Source organism: Empidonax traillii, unplaced genomic scaffold (assembly GCF_003031625.1).
Source record: "Empidonax traillii isolate 1590-97213 ecotype Southwest subspecies unplaced genomic scaffold, ASM303162v1 scaffold750:size552251, whole genome shotgun sequence".
Lineage (NCBI taxonomy): Eukaryota > Metazoa > Chordata > Aves > Passeriformes > Tyrannidae > Empidonax > Empidonax traillii.
The window spans coordinates 30,799-54,567 of NW_020955943.1; the positions used below are offsets into that span (position 1 = coordinate 30,799).

Consider the following 23,769-nt stretch of genomic DNA (forward strand, 5'->3'; position numbering starts at 1 on the left):
AACCTTTACCGGTACAACCTAGCTGTGTCAGTAAGAGCTGATTTCACACATGTTCATACCAATAGCAATTTAAAATGCCTGCAGTCACAGTGTACCTTTGTTTTCTAGGCAAAATATCCTATATTTTCTATGTACTATATAGCAGTACTAAGATTTTATTATGTTTTTATGGAACACAAATGCACTTAAGAGTGACTTTTGCATGTAAGTCAGACAAGTGTAGTCACGTTGTGAGAGTGGACAGGTTTCTGTCTGAAGGACCTTGGCACTTAGCCATGAAGCTCGAGGCAGAGTAAGATAATCAGGTTTTCTTCTTACAAAAATAAAATGTGTTTTTACTATCTTGCCCCCCTTCTTTACACAAAATGTACTATGCAATTGGAAAGAAATTTGCAGCTGATAAGTGAGTTTTATTATTACAACTGAAAGGGAAAGAGAGAAGGAAGGGCCAGGAGCTGCTTCTCTGAATTCTGTTTGCTCTACAGGGAGTCACTGGCCTGTGGAGCAGAAGGCAGCTTATTGTGGGAGCAGAAGAGTGCAAGATAGGATAACTCAGGATGTTTCCTTAATTAGAAGTGTCCTTACAAAGTCACTGTGTTGCATGTATTTAGACCAAGGGAAAATTTCAAAGACAGATGAAAGGATACTACAGAAATCCTGGTGAGTTTAGCTTACGTGCTGAGACTGACCTCAGTGCAGATGGGAGCTATGGAGAGCACCAAGGCCAGTAAAGTGTATAATCTGAGTGTAGTAGTTTGTGGTGTGTGGTTTGGGAAGCAGTTAGGTTTGTAGGAGTAAAACTCACACTGGCAAACCACTGCACTCTGTGTGTACATTCCAGTTGCCTGTAGTTTAGCAGTCTGGGTTGCTGCCTGAAAACTTCTATTCAGTCTTATTCACTCTAGTTAAAAAAACAAAACAAAAACAACAAACAACCCCCCCCCCAAACAAAACCCCCACAAACAAACAAACAAAAACCACAAAAAAAACCCCACAAAATTTCTCATGGTCACTTTTGATTAGTTTTTCTATTTGCTTGCTGTTTTAGACTAAAGAAAAGCAACCAAAAAAACCCCCTTGAAATGTAAACCAATTATTTGCTACATGCTTCATTTTTCAACAGTGGGGTGTAACTGAAGTGCTCACTTCTTGGAAGTGTAAACCTTTGCTTCTTAGTAGTTTTGGATGCACGTAGGTTGTTGGAAAGGGATGTGACACTGGAGGTACAGCTGAGAGCGCTGGGGTGAGCAGTCAGAGCTCCCTGTTGTGAGCGCTGGCAATGCATGTGATGTGTTGGAAGCAGTTGGGATATCGTATGTAGTAAAAATCTTCTCCCTGCCAAAGGGTTTCTAATTTATAGCAGAGCACTGTCCCGTTACTGGGACTCGTTCCCGACTTCTGGAAGCCGACATGACAGGCTCATTGCACGCTGAGGGATTCTCTATGATTGTGGCCAGCTGGATGCCACCTGGATGCTTTTCCTCAGTGTCCTGCATCTGTTGTCTCTGTCTGCTGAAGTCCTCCGAGGTGTGAGCCTCGCTTTTGGTCCATGCCTCCCCGTGGTCTTGTTTAGAGGTCCTGTTTCGTTCTTGCAAGCGCTCGTGTCTCCTGCAGCACAGGAGGTGCAGGCAGCCGTAGAGGAGGACTGCAGCAATGATGAGGAGGAGGACGCTGCTGGTGAGCCAGATGCCCAGTGCCAGCTCTTTCTTGGTGTTGCTCGCAGATGCCGGGTCTTGTTCCAGCGTGTTAAACACTCTGCACTGGTCGCTGGAGGGGTTCGCGGACTGGCAGGTCACGCACATGATGTACGTGGTTAGCGGAGTTAAGTTTTCAACAACAAAGGAGGAGCGACTGGTGGGCACCCTCTCTTCCTTCTGAAAGCTTTTTCTCGAGTAGCTGGATATCATGTTGTTCCAGTTAGGGTGGTACATGATGCTGTAAAAGCTGTCAACACAGCTGGCCATTTTAGGCCAAATTACCATTGCCGTGTTTCCTGTGATGTTTTGGATGATTATTCCCATCAGGATGTTGCTCGTGTGTTTTTTTTCCTCTCTTGACGCTTCCCTTCCCTGCGGAAAGGGAAGGTGTTCTTTGGAGGTAACTGAGACACCGTGACACTGAGAATGTTGTGTGGATCTTAATCGTAGTGCTCTGTAATTTAGGAATGGAGTTTATTAGGAGAGTATGCTCTCATCTTTGGTACTGCAATGTAAGTAACTGTGAGATTAAAGTTCATAGAGTTTGGGGTATTTTAAAGTGTGTATTTCTCTTCCAAGTGAAAGGATAAACATAAACTTAGAGAAATTCAATCAGAGTTGCTGCCTGTACAAGTAACCAGTTTTATCTTTTCTCCCTGAGAGACGGTGAATTTTTGCAGAATTCTGCAATAAGGAAATCACTTCCTTTCACATTTTTTTTTTCCAGGTGATAATGGAAAAATGCAACAGTTGTTTTTTCTCTAGTCTGAGTATCTTGCATTTTATGTTAAATGGAAAAAGAGGGTTGGCAGGAATTGATATTGAGGGATAAATGCCTCTACCATCCACAAATCTTCATTTTTGCCGGTCACAATCAATTGAAGAACAAAATAGTATTTGGAAACATCAGCAGATATTATTGTCTCCAATATTTTACATTATTTTCGTATTCATGAATATGAATACGAACACCTCTGCAATGAAGACCAGCTGGGAGAGTTGTGGCTATTCAACTGGGAGAGGAGAAGGGTCCAGGGAGACCTTACAGCACTTTCCAGTACCTAAGAGGGGCTGATGGAACAGCTGTAGAGGGACTTTTTACACGGGCACATAGTGATACAACAAGGAGAAATGACTTTAAACTGAAAGAGGGTAGATTTAAATTAGATATTAAGAAGAAATTCTTTACTGTGAGGGCAGTGAGGCACTGAAACAGGTTGCCCAGAGAAGCTGTGGAAGGTGTCTGTGCCCATCACAGGGGTGTTAGAACTAGATGATCTTTAAGGTCAATTCCAACCCAACCCATTCTGTGGTTCTATGATACGCTCCATTTTTTGCTGGTGAATTAGCACATCTGTGGCTCCTGCGGCTCCACTGCGGCAGTGGCTGTGATGACTGTATTTTGGTGGTATCAGTTATCACAATATCTAGTTTTGATGCTAGTTGACCTCTTGGAAAAGCTTTCTCAAGTTAAGCTTAGTGAAATACAGCTTTCACTGTAGCATACCTCTTGGAAAAGTAGTGTTTTGGTTTTTTTTAAATTACTAACAGTCTTTTCTGTTCTAAGTGATTCTATGTAATCCCATAGACTGTCTGCTATGAACTGAAGCCTGAACTTCTCATAATAAAATTCAAAATAGAAAGCCTGCCAGTATTTTGGGATTCTCGGTATGTGTTACCACTGTAAATAGTGAAAGGAAAACATCTGTTGTGCAGTTTTCTAAACACATCTATGAAAGAATATGTAATAACAGCCAGTAGGTGTTTTCATCTAGTTTTGCTTGTACTGTTGTGAGTGTAACTTTTGAAAAAGAGCCCATCTCAGCAATTTAATCTGATTCTCTTCATTTGATTGTCTGTTTCCAGTGGCACTCATGTGAAAGTTTTTCTTCCACTTTGAAAGTTCCTTACTTTTTTTATGAAGATAAATGGCCATTACAATAACACTGTATTTAATTGTTTATGACTTCATTATAAAAATGAATTTGTTATGATCTGGTTTAAAATGTTACATCTCCTGGCTAAATAACAATTAAGTATTGCAAATTTTCTGAGGAAGAAATCTTGTAAGAATTTCTCATAACACGTTCTGAAATTATTCAGTAATACTTGCATTTTATACTATATAGTATACTGGAAAAGTATATATCATTTTAGTGGGATTTTGATAGTGACATTACATTAATAGTAAGAATCATGTGCCTATTTCTGTAATAAAATCATTGCTCAAGGCTTTTGGATTATACTTATTGGGAAGTGAGAAGAAAAAAGATGTATGTTTATTTTCATTATGTAAAACCATGGATATGACAGATCTGAGTAGATGCTACTGTTCTAATTGTGTGGTAAGTGCACCCTTTTAATACAGAAACAATATAAAGGAACTGAGTTTACTATCAGATAAAGTTACTAGACAGACACATTTTGGCATCTACCCAGCTACTGCAGATACTGAAATTGGGTGCATTAGTAAGATCAGAGCTTTTACTTTCTCGGTTGTCTTCTCTTTAGCTGGTATATCCCTAGCACTTAAAATTAATTTTTGTTTTATTTTAATAGAACACTTCCTAACACAGCCTAGAAACAATACTTTCATCAATTTAATCCTGACAGCATTTTCTAAGTAGAATGTTTATACTGTAATTAAAAAACAGTTACATGTTTCTAATGTTACAAAACATCAGTTTTTAGAAGACACATAGTTACTGACATGTAAATGTTTGGAAAAACCATTTGATGTTTTATGGATCAGAAAGTCAGTACTTACCGTCACTTCCTGAAGGAAATTTCAGAACAGAATTTTCATGTGGCGATGCTGCCGTGAAAATGATTTAGACACCAAGTTTTCTGTATCCCTTTCCATTTGAATTATTTCCTGACTGATCTCTGTTTGCCAGTTTGCTTTTTCTTCCCCTCAGATTCCCTGGACTGAATTCTCATTGCTTGGTGATTTCAGTTTTTTTTTCTCCGATGCTGCTGGTGGCATGGTTTCTTTGTCTCTTCCACTGAAATTCACTCAAGAGCACATCTTTTCTAAAGATGCTGTTGCCTTGCTTTTCAAAGACTATACAGGAGAAAAAAAAAATGTCTTTTTCTCCCTCTCTTGCTTGCCTTCCCTTGGACAGTGTACTGCTTGAGCATCCCTGTTATATGCTCTTGTGCGTGGACCAGTGATGCTGTGAGTGATTAATGTTAGCACTTAGATGACATCAGCAACTAACAACTCTTTTTTTTTTTTTTTTTTTAATTTAAGTAGGGGAGGGAGCAAGTGTAGATTGAAAAATAATGAACAACAACTTGCCTTCCCTCCCTCTCCGCCCCCACTCCCTTTTTGTTAGTGGCTTCTTTGCTAAGGATTTTATGCTTTTGTGCATCATTGGGGGGAAGGGGTGATGGTGTGTAATGGTATTTTCTAAATCCCTTCTCACAGTTCATAAAGCTCCAAAATTCCAGTGTTTACAGGGGATCATTTTAGGTACTCCCCATGAGGTTTACATTAAAGAAAGATGTATTTTTAGGTTGGCTGGCTTCTTATTGTTATATATCGGTGAGTGTTTTAAACACTGAAATCATGTGTTTAGGACTTGCTTGTCTATGACAAATTTTTGCTGTCTGAAGTTCCCTTCCCTTAACCTCACAGCAGTAAAGGGCTTTTTAACCTACTGAAGCAAAATTCTCCTTGTGCTATAGTCGAAACAGATAGTTTGGACACATTTGTTGTGGAGACCTACCTGCCTGGAAGCATCAATAGCAAAAGAGGAAATCTCATCTTTTAGGGGCAGTTCTGTAAATGCTTAGTGTACCAGTACGTTGATCTGCACATCTGCTCCTAAGGTTTTACCAGTTCTCTGCACTGTGTTTGCCCTGGAACCCTTTTCCATATGTGGAGAGCTATGGAAATGCACAGGTTGTACTAGAGGGATACTGCTTTAGACTGTCCCCCTCATGGGACATGTTTGGAGTTAGGCTTTATAGCCAGTTCTGATCTGGCCAGATCAGCCAGGAATCTGCTTTGTATTAGGATTCTAATAATTACTCAAGTGTCTGTTTTAGTTTGCATCTAGAATACAATTTTTGAATTTCTAAGACCACAATTGGAAACTGCTGTTTATATAGAGATTTACAACATAAATAAAAGTATACATTTTTGATCCCGATTGCTTCTAAAAATGGTATTTAAGTCCTTTTCTATTATGAGACTAAAATCCTTGAAGAGCTTGGTAGAATTTCATTACTTGAATTCCCAGTAGTTTAATGCCATATTTTACAATATCTAGTGTTGACTTACATGGTAATTAGGTAGGATAGGGTAATTAGGGCAGGATCTGCACTGAAGGAAATGTTCTTCCTGGAAAATTTTCTGTAACAGCTGTGTGTGAAGTTAAAAGTCTAATAGTATGCTATTTTCCATGTGTGTATTAGAGAGAATGAAACTGCAGAAAATAAAACGAAACACAACAGTCCCTTCTATAAGAAAGGATAAAGGAAGAGCAGGATTCCCTCTTAAAATTAAATTTCAGGGTATTAGGAGAACAACGCAGTTGCAGAAATAGAGGATGTCAAGTTATCCAACTCCTCTCTGATCTGTGCCTTCAGCAAACAGTTCTTAAATCCCCACACAGCATCAGTCTGTACAGTTGTGTTCCCTTTCATAGAAATAAATTATAATATGGCAAAGCACCTGGTCCTATTTATAAAGCTCTTGAAGAATTTCCATGAGGTTACATCCCAGACTTAGATTTGCTTTGATCTTGTGTACAGCTAAGGGGTTTGAAGAAGAAAGGTTCTTATTAATTAGTTGCAGAGAGCAGTAACTGCAGGAGGCTTTTACTTGTAGGTGAGTACTCAGAGACTTAAAAAAAGAAAAATTGAAGCAACTTCTTTCAAGATGTTTTGTGCATAAAATAGATGATACAGGAGTAGAAGCTTTGCTTTAAATTCAAGGATCTGAACATCGGCATTGATTACTCTTAAAACTTTTATACTCATGTAAATAAAAAAAATACAAAAGAAGAAGTGTTCATGGCTTTATAAATGGTAAATGGAAGATGTCTAGTGGGAAAAAAGGTGGTTACAACTTTGTCTTTCTAATACAGAGATTATGGTTGAAGTTCCTGCCTTACAAAATGGTAACTCTGTAATTAAACTTTCCAGAGTGACAGTGGGAGACAATGTTATTTTACTTCTGTTATGCTTTAAAACACTGTTTAAATTATATTATTATAAAGATACAGGCAGACAAAGTTTCCATTGATCATGTGCGTTCTCTCATTTTAGGCATTGAATCTGGCATATTCCAGCATCTACAGCAACTACAGGAATTTTGTTGGTCCCCCTCACTTTAAGGTCATCTGTAGACTTCTTGGATATCAGGGCATTGCTGTGGTGATGGAGGAGTTGCTGAAAGTTGTCAAGAGCCTGGTATGCTAATTGTCTTTTGTTTTCTGCTATTCCAAAGGGTTTCTGGTAGGAAATGTCTGAGGGAAAGCAAAGTGAAAAGAAGATGTCGGATAAAAATAATTAAAACAACTTTCACTGAGGTTCAATATAAGCTGGGCTTGACAGTCTTGTGCGAGCAGTAAATATTCCTTGGTACCCTGAGCAGTGTTTTGAAAATCTTGGATGCTTCATTGGAGATGAATTTAATTTGTGGAGGCCTATGATGTTAGGACCTAGGTAGACTCTGGAAAAGTGTGAGTATTTCAAATGAGTTGATTTCAACTTAAAGACCATACTGTAAATTTTCTTTCTTGATATTTTTTTGAGCTGGAGTGTGCTTTCTGCCTTGAGCCTAACTTCAGGGCTGTCACTAATGACATCATTAATAGATGAATCCTTAATAACAAGCCAGGTTTAATCTCCATGCTTGATTTAGCAGTGGTGCTCAGACCAGATGTTGAAGATGTTCTCCATACAACCTGGGTATCCTGTATTGGAAGGGATCTTTTCTGTAACTAGGAGGAGGTTGAGGGGCTGGCTGTTTGCTGTATTATTAGCATCTATATATACAGCCATAATGTACTGCAGTAAATTTAAGCTAAAGAAATTCTTTTCTGCCCTGTCCCTGTTGCTTGTAAGAAACTTCCTGCCAAAAAATTCGACTGGGGAAAACTGTGGCATTCATAATCGCACTTCAGGCACTTGACACACTTGGCAGTTTGTTTATAGTAATTCCCAAAATGTTCTAATTACATTTTTGGTGTTCTAGAAAGGCTGTAGCATGCTTGAAGAAGTGCTGTAGTCTAATCTTCAGGGAAAGAGGAAAACAAATGTATTTTTCAGGGTTTGGGTGTTGAGGGGTGTTTTATTGTATTTTATGAGGAACTTTTTTTTAATGACTTAGTGGCAAATCTTGTCAATTCATTAAAGGTGGCATTGAATGCTTGGTCATTTACAAAGAAGGTTAAAAGGCCTGGGGGAAGGTATCTTGCCAGTGCCTGATGCAGATGCTCAGATGTGGGGAGACAGATAAGAGCGGGAGGAAGACAAACTGACTGTGGGCTGGGAACTGTGTCTCAACTGGTATGTCCAGAAGAGCCAGTTTGGGCAGTTACAGACATACCTTATCATAAGCTTTTCTCTCTTGTTGCTTTTGAAAGTATTCATATGCTTTTTGAATAGTTTTTAAAGTATTCAGATGTAACTTTTTTACCAAAAAACTAAAAGTTAGTTGGACAGTAGAGACAGTGTGCAAGACAAGAGCGTGTTTTCATCTTTTTTACCTTCCTGGCCTTAGCCGTTGTGCCACTCTTCTTGTAGCAAAAAGTGTGTAATGAATGCCACAGGAAGGAAAGTGCAGTTCTATTAATCTGAAAAAGTTGCCTTTTTAAATGTGATGACTGGTGGAATTAAACCCAAGATTTTTAGAGCTGCTTCAATTCATGTGTAGTTTGAATGCAATTGTAAATGGTAAAGATTCTTAGTTCAGTAACACTGACATGTTTACATACATCTGTTTTCTCTTAGTTACAAGGAACAATTCTTCAGTATGTCAAGACCCTAATGGAAGTGATGCCTAAGATCTGTAGGTTACCAAGACATGAGTATGGCTCTCCAGGTTAGTTCATGTTTGGTGTTATCATAGCAGCCTTAATAAGATGATACTAACCACTGTCTTCTGGATCTTGTATATATATCTGTCTTTCCCTCCCTCTTTTGCCTCCTGATAATCAACAGTCTGTGTTAGGCTTTGGTATTTTGTTTTATTTTGTGTATTCCCACAACATGAATCATTGAAAGCTGGGCTTTCCGAAATTACATTTTAAGACTTCTGTGCATAGAGCGAAAGGATGGCAATCTGTATATAGACAGTCTTAAAACACAGTTGATCTTGAGCTGGGATGTTCACAATAGTTTCTATTTCTAGTCTTTTTCATGAGTGTGTTGAGCTTTTCCCTCTGCAAATTAGCCTCTCACATTTTTTCGTTTTAAATATATAATTTAGATAACCCTGATTCTCTGGAACAGCCTTTATTCCCTCTTCCTTTGCCCTTATCAAACATAAGATAAAAGGAGTGATACTGCTGAGAGGCAAACTGGTCCTGCTAGAATAGTTATGTCTGAGGCATGTGTGGGGTGCATCTTAGCTGCTCAACAGGAGGAGTGACAGTTGCAAGAGAAAAAATGGCTTTGAAAGCCACTTGCCACTATGGAGAAATAATTGGCTAATTAGTATTTATCACATTGTTCACTGAAATTTTGAATCTGCTCCCCCCCTTCAAAATATTCCTCCTCCACAACTTTTAATTAACACAAATTATTCCCTCCATGTGCCACCCACCTCCTGAGTTTATTTTTCCAGAGTTGCTTAGTTTTATTAAATGCCACTCCAACTGGAATGAGGTTGTTTTTTTTCTGCTTCCCACAGCTTGCTTGACGCTCATTACCAATGTTTAAATGAAACTGAGGTCTTAGTAAGTGTTTCCTTCCTATTTTTCTCCCTGAAGCATAGAAGTGGATGAATCATGGTAGTTAGCAATATAAAAATAATGTATCTGAGGCTTTTATCCATTCATTAAAGTCTTACCACAAAAGCAGTGGGTATTCTCAGATGTAGATTATGCATCACAAGGGTCTGTGATGCTTCAGGTGACATTAGGAAGCTCACAGTCTCTTGCCAGAAATCCTCACCTGTGAGGTGAGATGACAGGAGATGCCCAGAGACTTTAGGAGAAACCTTTTTCTTAATGTTAAAAGACAATCCATCCTATAGGAAAGGCAGAACTTTACTTGTACAATGGTAGCAAACAATTTGGACCTCATATTTACTCTTCCAAAATAAATACTGTATGTTTAGATGCCTACTGTACCAAGAAATCAAAGCAACTCCTGTTTTTACAATGGAAGATCATAGCAACTAGAATTGGACTGGATCTTAAAACCACACCTGATTTTCTGCTCCTTCACTGCCCCTGTTCCTATCATGTTTTGTCTTGATACATGTAGTTTACGTGTTCTGAACTATTTCTAGAACAGACACATAATAACCCCCTGGAGAGTCTCTTCCAAGAAATAGCAGAGACAGCCTTTATTGCACTGTCTTGCCACTTCTCCCTTTCCACTCAAAGACACCGTACAGAAAAGGCTTGTGGAAGCTCAGGGCTCCTCTGTCCCTCTCACAGGAGACTTGCATTGTGCTCTCTGACACCTACCCGTCATGGAGCTGTCTGTCCTTGGAGCAGCTCTGACTCATGAAGGAAAATGTTCTCTGTGACAGGGATGTGCTGTAGATTTTAGTCCTCATCTGACATCTGGAGAGGAATTGCCAGACTGTAGAAGGGAGGGGCTCAAAGTGTGCTTGGTTTCAGTCACTGTGCTCTCCTTCCTGTGCTAAATTCTCCTCTGTAGCAGTCTTTGTCACACCTTGTTGATGTGTTTTGCCACAGCAAATGCAAGCCAATACATGCCAACTGTTGACTGTTCTCTCCTCTGCCTCCAAAAGCTTCCTCAGAAGTTTCTGGTTGTAGTAGTAAGCCTGAGTGCTATGGGATGTATCTGTGTGCTGCTTTTGTTCTTTCATAACAAATCATTCAATCACTTAACTGGCACTACCTACATACACAGACCAGAACTGTGATTCCAGTCCCTAGATTAAATATGTAGATTTTCATCTCTCCTGGTGTAACATGCATTTATCAATTCAGAATTAATTCTCCACAAGCAAAGCGATTTAAGTATGCTCAGTAAGTAAGCCTCTAGCTCTTTCATACATTTTGGACTTTTTATTTGGAGAGCTTAGCTTGGTCTCTGCTGATTGCAATTCCTTGAGCCATACATAATCAGCCTTCTAGACTTGTGGATTTCTAAATGATGATTTATTCCTGCTAAAAGGAGCGAGGTACAGACAGTGGCATCAGAGTTGTTCAGGACTCCTCTTTGCCAATGGGTTTGTTTCCATAGGAACAGTCTAAAGCAGTGGGGAACTTGCTCATCTTGTAGTCATAAAAATATTTGTCTAAAAATACATTAAGCATAAGGATTTTTAAAGGGACCTTTTAAAGTTGCTGGAGCTCTTAAAGGAGTATTCGTCTTATAAGAGCTTAAACTTGAAATTCCATCTTGGAGGTAACATTTTCTTCTGCTATTTTTGAGTATCTGAACGTGGCATTCCTGCTTTTGATGAATGAATATCCTGCCACTCTGAAGTATCATTGAATACCACGAGGAAAGTAGTTTGTCATCTCTACTGTGAGATAAGTCTTTTGTCACTGGTATACCACCCCTCCAAAAGAAAGTTTTTTAAAAATTAATGAGTTCAGCAAGACATAAACTTGAAGAGAAATAGCCTAATTGTGTGTTTTTTCCTATATATAGCATTTCCATACTCTTTAAAAAAGCTCCAACGAAACCAAACCAAAAAAACACACGAAACCAGACCAAAGAAACAAAACACTCCAAGCTGGTGCAGGACAAAACACTTGTTACCCCAGGCCATGATCTCTTGAAATCCCGTCTGTTCACATCACAATTTGGGGAAGTCTCCCAATGCCCCGTGCTGCTGACTGCTGTGTTCCCATCTCTCCCTGGGCTGACTGTACAGCTGGCAACACCTTGTGTGACGCTTCAGCACAGCAATCTGGCAAAAAAACAGTCTTCCATGCCTTCTTTTTCTAGAATATTTCAGGTCAGACTCTACTAGGAACTGGAGCAGGCCTGCACTGGGAAGCATGGGGGAGAGCAGTAGTGTCTGGAGGCTGCTGGGGAAGCATCACTTTGGAGCATAGCAGAAGGGTTAAGCTTCCCAGGTTTTTGATCAAACTCGGATGAGTAGGAGAATAAGTTAAGTGGAGGCACGATGATTTAAGTGCTCATTGGATGAAGGGAATGTATTTATAGGTCTTTCTGAAATCTGTCCATTGAAGAGAGTATTACAGACTATTTGAAAGGCCTAAATCACATGGATGACTGCAAAAGGGCAGTAAGGACTCATTAAATATGCAGAACAATGGGGTATTTCTTTCTAGCAAAATAAACACAGTGCACGGTCTCAATTCCTGGATACATGTATGTGCTTAAACCTTGTGAATATCTCCATGTCTAGGAAAGGCAGGACCAGTGATATGCAGAGTTAATGATGTCTCTTGTGAGCCAAAGAAGTATTTGGAGCTTGAAGGTCTATATGAAAGTGAACACAGACTACAGGTCATTATAGCACCCGGTTTCTTGGGAGCAATTTTGCTATTGCAAATTAGTAGATTTTATTTCATAATAGTAAAATTGGTTCTTTGCAGAAAATAACCCAAAACACACTAGGCCAAGAGTTACATTAAAGATACAGTTTGGTTTTAGCCAGAAATTCAGTTGTCATTAGTCAGAAATTAGCAGCTCATTTTTGTCCTAACCTTTTAGGTACCAGATTTGTTCAAGCTCTGGAACGTGTTTGATTTCAGTCTGTAGGTGTGAACTGAGATATGAAAGGTGACCAAGGTGAAGGAATCCAACCAGTTTTGTGTTGCATGTGTTGATTTGCTCAAACTTCTTAAATTAATTAGTGTACAGAATGCACAGCTGAAACTTGGCATCTGCTGTGTGAGTGCTGTTGGGATAGGATTTTGGAAACAGAGAAGGAACCTAATCCTTTACTAATCTTCTGTACTTTATCTATTTTATATCAACAGTCTTTGCTTCTGTTGAGATCTGTGTAAATCGGAAACTGAGATTATAAGATCAATTATTATGGCACCTAATGGCACCCCATCTGCAGGAATAGCAAGATTTAATTAAAATTGATTTCTTGGAGAGGAGAAGCAAAAACCTTGATTCATTTGCTTTGCAAAATTCTGTGTATATATAACTAACTCAGTAACTTATGATTGCACCCACAGATAGAATTAGGGGAAGGAGGAAGGTTGCATGAAGTTAAGTGAAATTAACTTTCCTAAGACACTTGTTTTTTTTTCCCCAGGGCTTCTGTAGCTATGCATAGTATTTCATAAAAATACAGTTCTGTGTACTGTGCAGAGAAGTGTAATTGGGAATGCCATTGCTTGAACATTAATGAAAATATAATGACATATTTCTGACACAGGACTCCATTGGGGAGCAGATTGTGCTTCCATCAAAAATAGCCTATGTAGCTCTGTAAACTTTTTTCTGTTTGGCTGGTAAATCAAGTCTTGATCTAAAGGGAAGTAGTACATGGGTAATGACAGCATTAGAAACAATGCTAAATGCATGCTAAATACTGGCTGTCAGATTTTCAAAATAATGTCACAATTTGTTTATGAATACATCTGTGTGGGTGTGTGCGTATTTATGTATCTGTGTATGGAGACTGGGGCTTTGGGTGAAGAAATAAGGAACTTTGGTAAGGATTTTGAGAGGAGCTCTGCTGCCTGGTCTGGCTGTAAAAGAGAGTATGTACTTTTTACAGTATGAACCTCAAGCCTCTCTGATGTGAGTCAGAGAGGAGTCCCAGGAGTTCAGTATTCAGCAGCAGGAGTCCCAGTATTCAGCACTGCAGCATCCCATTGCCATGGTGGGCAGGTGTGTTTAAACGACAAACACGAGTGTTCACTGCTCCTCACACACCTGGGAATTGCGGTTGGCCTGTTTCAGCAGCGCTGAATGAACACCAACAGCTTTTCCAGAGCTTTTTCATTACACAGTCCCCGTGCTATGGGCAGGAGGGAGTTGGTGATGTGCTGGCATGACTTGTTTGCTTTTTAGCTAGATGTAAATGTGGGGTTTTTTTGAATAAATTAAGCTCAGCAAGCACTTGCTACATCTGACCTTTCTCCATTAGTTTTTCAGTTCTGTTTTTCTGTCGAGTCAAAGGAGTACTTAAGTTTGATCTGAAATTTATCTCCACTGAATTCATGTGGGAACACTCATTTACTGCAAATTTTCCATTGACAAACACTTATTTGAGATGTAACAGAGCCAGCCCTGCATCCCCTCATCATGTACTTTACTGATGTTCTGTGTTACTAATTTTGATCACATAAGACTTTCTGTAGAAGTGTGGGAGTTAGCTACACGGTTCTCTCCTTTACTGTATGTTTTCAATTTCCTCTGCTGAATTTGAGGGGTTTCCTTGGAATAGATAGGGTGCAGGCTGTATTTTATATTTGCATGCTCCCCTCAGCTGTTGCCTTACTGGGTAGATATTGTAGTCTAATCTCCTACATGGAAAGTGTTCATCAGTTGTGTTGAAGAAACACATGGGAAGGTGGTGAAGGGCATCTGTGTTCTGTTTCCTTGTCTTCTCTCAATTGCTTTAGGTGCAGTTGGGTGGAGCTTTATCTGACTTAATTCACTGTAATGGAAATGAACTGCCATACGTAGCATTCAGTTTGAAAGCCTTGTATGATGCATTTTCTTCTGTTATTACCAACCGAGGGTTTTGGTGGCTTTTAATTTAAAAGGGGTAGGCTTTTGCAGACAGATGGAGAAATGCTGATAAAAATTAACTTGTGAAAAGCTGAAGAGCTATCTGACCTACCGTAGTTCTCTGCTCTTCCTCTCCCATCCTGCACATCGCTTTAACCTCTGCGGTGCTAACCGGGTCAGGTCTCTGCAGAAGCTGCTGAGCCCATGGTTTCCTGGGCTTGTCTCTAACCAAGGGACTGCACAACCTTTCTGGGGCTGGAGGGTAAGGAGCTGGAAGTCCACCAGTGTGTTACACATCACTGTTGTTTGGGAGAGGTTTGGTGGAAAAGATATGTTTGTGTGAATTACATGGTTTTGAAAATCATAATTTTAACTGGCTTTTGTCAGCTTTTGGCAAAACTTTGACAGAAATTGTGTTCTGATTACGCTTGTCAGCAGGATCTAAGCCAGCAGAGCTTTACTTGTGATCTCTGTATTTAATTGCTTTGCGAGGTTGCAGATCACCTTGGCCCTGTGGCAGTCATACCCTGACACTACCCCTGTTCCCTGTATCTTTAACTCTCTGCTCCTCGCTGGCCCTGTCATCCATGAAAATGGCAGCTGTGAAACGAGCGTGTTGGGTAGTGCAGCAGGTTGGGGAACAGGACTAATAGCAGACAAGAGCCGAGTCTCTCTTCCTGCTCCTGGGTATTTTTTTCTTACCTCTTACACTGGCTCCATTTTGCATGATGTATGCAGTTAAAAAGGTCAGTGCAGTACTGACTTAACACTTCATAACCTCTGATTTTTAATGCATTTAAATGCTGCTTCTTTCAGTTTCCTCTGGGCTGCACATCTGCAGATAAAATCTCATGTGCTGATACATGGAGAGAGAACTCAAAACCTGCACTCTTCATTAGTTTTGCTCTAATACAGTATATGTACACATGTTTGTGCAACCTTTGAATAGGCAAATTGATTCTATGATTCTATGATTCTATGAAATTGGTTAGTGGTTTTGAAGCAGAAAGAAAAATTAGTCCTGGTCCGTGTGACTTACCCACCTGCCTGGTATCTTTTGTCTGCTTTCCTGAGATAACAAGTGTGTCTGTCACTAGATTTCATTTTAGTTCCTGAGATTTATTTATTTTTTTGTTTCTCTTTTGATTTCAGGTATCTTAGAGTTTTTTCACCATCAGTTGAAGGACATTGTTGAATATGCAGAACTGAAGACTGTTTGCTTCCAGAATTTGCGGGAAGTGGGAAATGCTGTCCTGTTTTGCCTCCTCATTGAACAGAGTCTGGTAGGTGCCTGCTGTGCTAGTTTAAAATCCATCTGTCTCTCAAAATGTACTCTCATATTTTTGTTACTAACGTCATCAATAACAAGGTTGAAATCTGTGAGTTTGCTATTACTGATGGGCAGATGGGTAGAAACAGTTCCCTGTGCTAATTTCTTACAGTCTTGCAGGGGCTTTGATGTCTGCGAAACAGCAGTGATGCCTGACTTTGCTGGGTGAGAGACATTGCCTCTTGTATGGTACCTGAGGATCTAATATTGTGATCTTCACTATAAATTACAATCACATATAGTACTGCTGCATTCAGTCACAACAGAGAGGGTCACACTCTCTTTATGTCAGTGAGTTGTGCGTCTGGTACTGTTATATTCCTTTCCTGCATGCCATTCCTGTTGTCACCACGAAGTTAGTGTGGACATCCTTGGACATCCCCCTTGCTGCTTTGGTGGCTGACATTCGTCTGTCCTAGTATGAACGAAGCTGTGAAATGTGTCCAGTCTTTCAGCTGGTTCCGATATATCTTGATTCTGTCTCACACCGTGCAAACCTGCCCACTGCTGAAGGCACAGTAGTTGCTCTTTATTCCTACCTCTAGTTTTCTTTTCCCACTCTTCTTCCACATTATTACTTTTTACTGTTCGAACAAAATGGCCAGCCCCTGTAATTTCTTTGTCTTCAATGCTTTTGGGTGCTTACAGAGGGAAAGCTGGGCACTGATAATGGACCAGAACAGCAACAGGTGTGCTGCCTTCCCTTTCTTTACCTGCCTTGTGCTGTTGAGACTTGGGTGGGGAGTCTCTTCCTGTGGTGCATACAGGCACCCTGCCCAGGCTGTGCAGGCTCACAGTGCTGCCGAGCTTGGGCATCACACAGAGATCTTTGCTGACTGCAAACCAGCCACGTCATTTCCTCAGCAGGCTGGATGGGGGCCTGCTGTTGTACAAAAATAGACCCTTCTCTAAGGGCTATTAAAGCTGTTGATGTTAGATAAGGTAATGGAGACATGCTGTTCCTCAGAGTCCTGCCTATGATGTTAGAAGGATCCCTCCCTCGTGGGGGAGAGTAATTTGAAGGCCAGGTGACCAGCAGCAAAGCTGTATTCAGTAATGGCATGACTGAAACAGAACTAGAAATTGGATTACTTTGGGTTCAGGCTGAGTGGGTATGTGGTAAAAAGGCCAGGCCTCTCACTCCCTCCTGAGAGGATTGCTTGATGGTGTACCAAAGTGACACCAGCACAGAGGTACCTTCTTGGGACACTGCCTAGGTTACACTTGCTAGTCATACGCCTGTGTTCACTATCTCTCCTCTTGATTTTGCCCTCACTCATGCCCCAATGTCCTGTCGTGAAATTCCGTATTTTTTCCATTCTGGTTATCCATCATAACTAATCTAGACTTTACCACAGTGCAAAGTGTAATTTTGAGTACATCTCTGCTAGTGGGTGGGTCTTGTTCATCTTGACTGCCTAACACGTGCATTTTCCTGGTATTGACAACAAGGAATTAGACCTGGAAAAGGCACATGAGCCCCAGTACCCTGGCCTTGCCAAGAGTATAGCTGATGAACAACCCTTCTAATATTAGTGTTGAGAGATTACAAATTAGCCTCTGCTTCAAAAACGAGGAGAGTGTCTTAGCAAAGTTATGCATCTGCTTCTGGTCATCTCTGCATTTTCTCTGCACATACCTACAGCAACCAAGAAACAGGAGACATCTGTTTCCCTTTTCCTCTGTCCCTAAAGATGTAAAATAATTCCTAAGACATGGTTCACTGCTGCCATGTGTCTCAGCCTGCCTGGCAGGGAGAAGCTCCCACTAGGATAATGGGTTGTGGCTTTGGTAAAAATAACCAAGCAGTGAGTCATCTTCTTCCCCTCTTTGCGCAGGAGCCGACTACCACTTTCCCACTGAAATTACTCTTTCTGCATTAGTTTATTTAATAATTACCCTGCCCTTTATGAACTGGTAGTTGAGGGTGGGAGGAGAGTTGCTGGAATTTGTTTGGGAATTCAAGGTAACCTGATGAAATCAAGGGAGTGACCCACGAGGAGAGAGCGGGCTCGGAGCAGCTCCCTGCGGTGGTGACGGAGGTCGGCTGCCCTCTGGTGTTTCTGCAATGGCATTGACCTGCATTTGGAATCCCGCTGTGGGGTCTGGTGTGGTTTGGGGATTGATTCTTTGGTCCTAAATGCTTCTCATTTTCTTTTTGTTCCAGTCCCTAGAGGAAGTGTGTGACCTGTTGCACGCGGCGCCATTCCAAAATATCCTGCCCAGGGTTCACGTCAAAGGTAATGGTTAAGTGAAAATACTTTCCTTGGATAACGTTTTCCACTTTCCTTGCTGCTGCTGAAGTTTTGGTAACCATCCCCAGACACCCTTTACACCACCACTGATAGCTGCATGACAGAGGTAACAGACTCAAGTCTGTTTGCCTGGCTGAAGAAATTAGTGTTTCTTAGCAAGGCTCTGTGCAAATTACAAGAGGAAGAGGAGGAATGCCATGAGAGGGAAAAGCAGGATGGATGCCCAGGGCAGTATTATCCTGTTTTGTGGATATGGTGAGAGGCTTTTCTGAAGCTGCAGTTTAGATTATAGGATTGTCAGTCAAACGGGGCAGGTTTGATCACACAGGGTATAGGAAATCTGTCAGCAAGTAAGTAAATATCAATGATTCCTGGTCCCAGTAGATTTTTCACATCCTTTTTACTAAACTGAGTATGCAGTAGTGAATATTTGCAATATTGCTTCCTTTGGTATCTGTTCTCCTCTTTCATCAACAGAAAGTGAGCTGTCCCCCCCGCCCCCCACTCTCTCTTCTTTCTATGTTGCTCCTCTGTCTCCTTTCTTCTCCATTTCTTGCTGCCAGACCAGCTGATTTGTTCTGCTTGGAGAAATCCCATCAGCTGGAAATCTGTGACAATATTTCCAGGCTCACAGCAGCTACTTGCCTCTTTGCATAAAACTGACCAGACCATTGTAAATGGTGTTTTCCCATTTGCCAGAGAACATTTCCTACTTGCCAGTGTTGAGGGGGTGCCAGCTGCTTTTTTAGCCTTGCTATACACAAGATTCCATCCTCATTATACCTCATCTTCTAGAGACAAGCATTTTATGCACAAGGACAATTTAGTTGTCTTAGTACAAATGGGGGTCAAATATGTCAGCAGCAGCATATTATATTCTTCCTTGAATTTAGTTAATTAAATATATTTTACTACAAATCCTTTTTTCTGTATGCACAAGTAATGTAACATTTTAAAATATAAATGTATATTTTTCTAAAAGCACATTGAAGATTAATCCACTATTTAGAACTGAAGTTACCTATAAAAATGACACAGTGAAAATGACACACAGTTTTCTTCCTCACTGAATAAAGATTGTGTGAAAGTAAGAATTTTCTTGGTTAACTGCAATTTATTAGTGCTCTCTTTTTTAAAAAATTTTCTTTCAGAGGGTGAAAGACTTGATGCTAAAATGAAGAGACTGGAATCAAAATATGCTTCACTACATTTGGTTCCTCTCATTGAAAGACTTGGCACACCCCAGGTAATCTCTCTCATTTGTGTCAGAGGCAATTCAAGAAATCTCTGAGCACCAGAAAGCCTGTCCTGATAGCTCTGTCAGGACTTCAGCCTGCACATCCAGCTTGTTCACACAACAGGATTTTTTTTTTTAGATCCATGAATTTGGTAGATCTGTTAAAGCTCAGAAGTTTAAAACATTTGAGACAGGGGTGAAGGTGACACATTTGGGGGAAATTGCTAATTGGTATGTATGTTGCTACGTGATAGCCTCCCGGTGTGAAGTCCAGCCTGGGAGCTACTTGTGCAAATTTCAGCAGAAACAATCTGTTTTCTTGTGCACATGTAAATATATTTTTTAAGCATTTTACTACTCTTTCAGCCAGTCATTTAGAAACTCTTGGAAAATGAGCTGTCATTGGAGTTGAGTGCTCCTGGAAACAAAGACCAAAGAGAAAATTTTTGAACTGCCTTTGCAGCTTCTGCACTGTTTCCCTTTCTGTCAGTGTGAGGGCTGCATCAATTCCCTATAGAGGTTGACAATTGGGTGAGATGTGAATAGTTGAAACTAAGAGCAGAATGCTCTGAAGCAAACTTCAGACTGCTTTCGTCATCACTGGTGCAGTTCAGTAGGAGCTGCTGCAGTAGGAGAGCTCATGGTGCAATGGCACAAGACGGGACAAGCCCTAAACAGCATTGTCTCCTAATGGATTTTGTCTGAGCCTGTTTGTGCTCTCTTCTGAGCTTTACCATCTTGAACAGCAGCAGTAAAGGAGATATGCAGGAGAGCACAGGCAGGAGGTACTGCCCATACGAGCAGGAGGGTACAAAAGTCTTTGGTTTTGCTTTCTGCCTCCATTCAGACACAGATTCTTTAAACCTCCCTGAGACAAGTCCAGGACTAGCATTACTGCAGTTAGTGTCACTTACTTTCAAGCCTGTCTGCTTGAGAAGGCTTTTAAAATTTTCTGTGAAATTGTGAAATTCATCTGAGCCCCATCTGAGGGGGGCTCATCTGAGCCCCAGGTTAGCAGTCGTTGACCTACGTGGGTCAGGAGATATTTCTCCCAGAATAAACCAAGTGAAACTGAAAAATGTATTTATTTTTTAAACTAAGATTTTGTGGTCAGGTGGCTTTTACCAGGATTTTGCCCTTTGTTTCTCTCCACCTTAGCAAATAGCCATCGCAAGGGAAGGGGACCTCCTGACCAAAGAACGCCTCTGCTGCGGCCTGTCCATGTTTGAGGTTATCCTGACAAGGATCCGCTCCTTCCTGGACGATCCCATCTGGCGCGGGCCCCTGCCCAGCAACGGGGTGATGCACGTGGACGAGTGCGTGGAATTCCATCGCCTCTGGAGCGCCATGCAGTTTGTCTACTGCATCCCTGTGGGAACACACGAGTTCACTGTGGAGTACGTACTGCCAGCTGCCCGTGGCTCACCTGCACCAACAGCGCTTAGCTTGTCCTCCCTGCCGGCAGCAGTGGGGCCGGGACAGAGGCATTAGCCTGCCTGCCTGCAAGAGCTCAGCACAACAACCAGAAGTGCTGCCATCACTGGGAGGGGCTCGTAATCCAGGAACACAGATACTATTGTATCTTTAATGAAAATAGCCCTCTATTTTAAAGTACTGCCAATGTACAATGAATGATCCCGTGACAAACGGGCCCTAGCACGTGTCTTTCAATAGGGGTCATAGCCCTATGGATGCTCAGCTTAAATAAAATAGCAGAACATTTGTGCATCCATTTCTAACAAGTATTTCTTCTCTGAATTAAGAGCAAGAATGAGCACTTGGAATTAATTGTGATTAACACGAGTTAACCAGGAACCGTTGTTTGTCCTTGGTTTTGTTGAATTTGAGAATAACCTTATTTTGAAAAACTGTTGAGCTGTAACATGCTTTTCACAGAGCAATTAGAAAACAGCATAGGGCATTTGCTTCCTTTCATGCCTGCAGCCTAAAGGAACAGAGTGGTATTGAATTCCCACTTTGTTTTCTTTGAAAGCATTGTTTTCATTGAAAATGAAATGTAATTACACAGGAGTCTAATGGGAGTAAATGTTTTTGGAGTAACTATGTTATGTAAAATTTGTGGAGGGGGGCTTCTGGTTTTTCTTTTAAGCATCCATTTGAATCACTTGTGATATCTGCAAGGAAAATTAATACATCAGAGCTTTTGCTTTCTAGATTAATGTCCAGCATATTTATTACTCAGTGTAATGGCTGATTAGCAAGTGTTTACTGTAAACAGATTTGGGTGAAACCTGCTCTGTGTGATGTGTTTCTTGTTTCAGGCAGTGCTTTGGAGATGGCTTGCACTGGGCTGGCTGTATGATCATTGTGCTTTTGGGGCAGCAACGCCGCTTCGACGTGCTGGATTTCTGCTACCACCTGTTGAAAGTCCAAAAGCACGATGGCAAAGATGAGGTTATAAAGAATGTGGTGAGTTGAAAACATCTGTTCTGTATCCCCTGTAGTAAGACAGACAGCAACAACTCAGAGCTGTTTGTACTCAAATGCAGCATAGATGTAGCAATTGTTTTTTAGAATGAATTGCTGAAGATTGAGGGCACCAGGAACTTTAGAAACAAAAGGTAAGGGCATCAGTACTGGAGTGTGAAGACTGATCACATAGAATTCTGATGTCCCAAATATGTGAGATTTTCTTAATGCCTTCCATGTCATATATTCAGATAATGACAAGACTGCTGTAAATTGAACTTCTTTTTACCAAAAGCAGCACTGTTAAAAACCAAAACAAGCCTTGGATTTCCACTGGCTTAGCAGTGAAATGGAAACATTGGTAACATTGCTCAGAGAAGCGAAGTAACAGCATTTGCTGCTTTTCTGTCTAAGGCTTTTTATCTCCAAAGCTAATTCTTGTGTGTCTGGTTTTTTGATGTTTGCAGCCTTTGAAGAAAATGGTTGAGAGAATTCGCAAGTTCCAGATTCTGAATGATGAAATAATTGCTATTTTGGATAAGTATTTGAAGTCCGGCGATGGAGAGAGCACTCCTGTGGAACACGTGCGCTGCTTCCAGCCACCTATCCATCAGTCCCTTGCCAGCAACTAGAATTTCTACTCGACAATATTTTTTGCACCTATTTAGGCTAAAAGTTTGAGAAAAAAAACACCAAGAAATAAACCCCACATCAACAGTCTTAAGGACTACTCTCATCTGCATTTTCCAGTATGCTTGTGCCATTTGAGTGGTGCGCTGTCCTCTCCAGTCTCCAAGCACAGTAACTGTATACAATCCATACTTATTTTTCTAGACTAAATTTTTATACACTTTGATTAAAAGCCTGTAAGATTTTTGAAATCTCTTTGCATTCCTGTCCCAAAGTGGCCATTTTAGACTGGACTGGCGTAATTTTTCCCTGAAGTTACCAAAATAATGGCTGTGGAGGATAAAAAACTGGTTTCTGTAGAAAAAAAATTTTTAGAAATCAATGCATAATTGTTTGTATTAGAGCCTTAACTGCTAATTTGCCTTTATTAAAAAAAAAAAAAAGAAAAAAACAACAAAACAAACTCTGCTGGTGCTTTGTGAATAATTTTTGTAGTCAGTTGATTATTTTTCTTCCTTGCAAAACTATTCTCTGAAATCAGTCATTATAGAAATGGAGACTAATTAAAGTGTTTGTTTCAAAGTTATTTGGCATGAGGGTGATCGACAGTATTCTGATCTTTTTAAAAGCAGTAGTTTGATTAGAATGGGGACTGTTTACTTTTTCCTAATGAGAACTTTTAACAAACAGAGTTTATATTTTGGTTGGATACCTATCTGTGTACCCAAACACGTTTACAAGTGATAAGGAATTGCTGACTACAGCAATCAGGTGTAATCTATCCCAGTACATAAATTCTAATGATGTTAAACATGATTTACTTATGGAAAATATTCGTTTAATTACACTTGCTGTATTATGCAAACACCGCATCAGTAAAATTGTTTGTAAAACTTTGCAACTGTAAAAGTTGAATTTTAAAGCAACTCATTCAGGCAAAAGTAGTAACTCCTGCTTGCTTACTCCAGGATCCTAGCAGAGTTCATCAGCTGGCTGTTGGGATCAGCCCAAACCAAACATGAGTAAAGGATGGCCAGAACAGACACAGACAGATAATTACACGTTTTACCCAGGATACGGATATCTGGAGATGTTACTTGGTTAGTGTTTCTAACCCATAGTATGAGACCAAGAATGCATCCCTTTGAGAACCTGTTCTTCCCCCTTCCCTCTTACCAGTTCATGGTTAGGTTACAGCACATCTTTTCTCCTGCTCACCTCTTTCCAGATGCTTCACAGCCATGGGATTGAGTCCAGTAATGGGCAGAAATGAGCCTCTGACAGAGGAAGTATGCAGGAGGTGAGCAGTGTGTAGGGACTGGGGTGGCAGGGAACTGGCTTCTGAAGAATGAAATTAAC

At 40.5% G+C, this 23,769-nt stretch overlaps 2 protein-coding genes across 3 annotated transcripts in view; one reads left to right on the forward strand and one right to left on the reverse strand.

Moving 5' to 3' along the window:
* The window catches only part of CYFIP1 (cytoplasmic FMR1 interacting protein 1), a 53,580-nt gene extending 30,727 nt beyond the window's left edge, over positions 1-22,853 (forward strand). For both annotated transcript variants that reach the window (XM_027900799.1, XM_027900798.1), the window contains exons 21-28: positions 6,975-7,118; positions 8,664-8,754; positions 15,681-15,811; positions 18,026-18,098; positions 19,265-19,359; positions 20,509-20,747; positions 21,633-21,780; positions 22,248-22,853. In XM_027900799.1, the coding sequence (XP_027756600.1) occupies positions 6,975-7,118; positions 8,664-8,754; positions 15,681-15,811; positions 18,026-18,098; positions 19,265-19,359; positions 20,509-20,747; positions 21,633-21,780; positions 22,248-22,412 (1,086 nt within the window). In that variant the 3' untranslated portion in view covers positions 22,413-22,853. The remainder of the gene's footprint in view (positions 1-6,974; positions 7,119-8,663; positions 8,755-15,680; positions 15,812-18,025; positions 18,099-19,264; positions 19,360-20,508; positions 20,748-21,632; positions 21,781-22,247) is intronic.
* On the reverse strand, positions 975-4,897 carry LOC114066259 (fibronectin type III domain-containing protein 9-like). The gene is made up of 2 exons (XM_027900801.1): positions 4,465-4,897; positions 975-2,151 (listed from the first exon to the last, which is right to left on the reverse strand). Exon 2 carries the CDS (start codon positions 2,019-2,021, stop codon positions 1,350-1,352), a length of 672 nt encoding a protein of 223 aa, XP_027756602.1. The 5' UTR covers positions 2,022-2,151; positions 4,465-4,897; the 3' UTR covers positions 975-1,349.
* Positions 22,854-23,769: the final 916 nt, after the last annotated feature.

Coding starts and splice junctions, on each gene's coding strand:
- LOC114066259 (XM_027900801.1), bottom strand. CDS start 2,021: ATGGGAATAATCATCCAAAACATCACAGGAAACACGGCAATGGTAATT.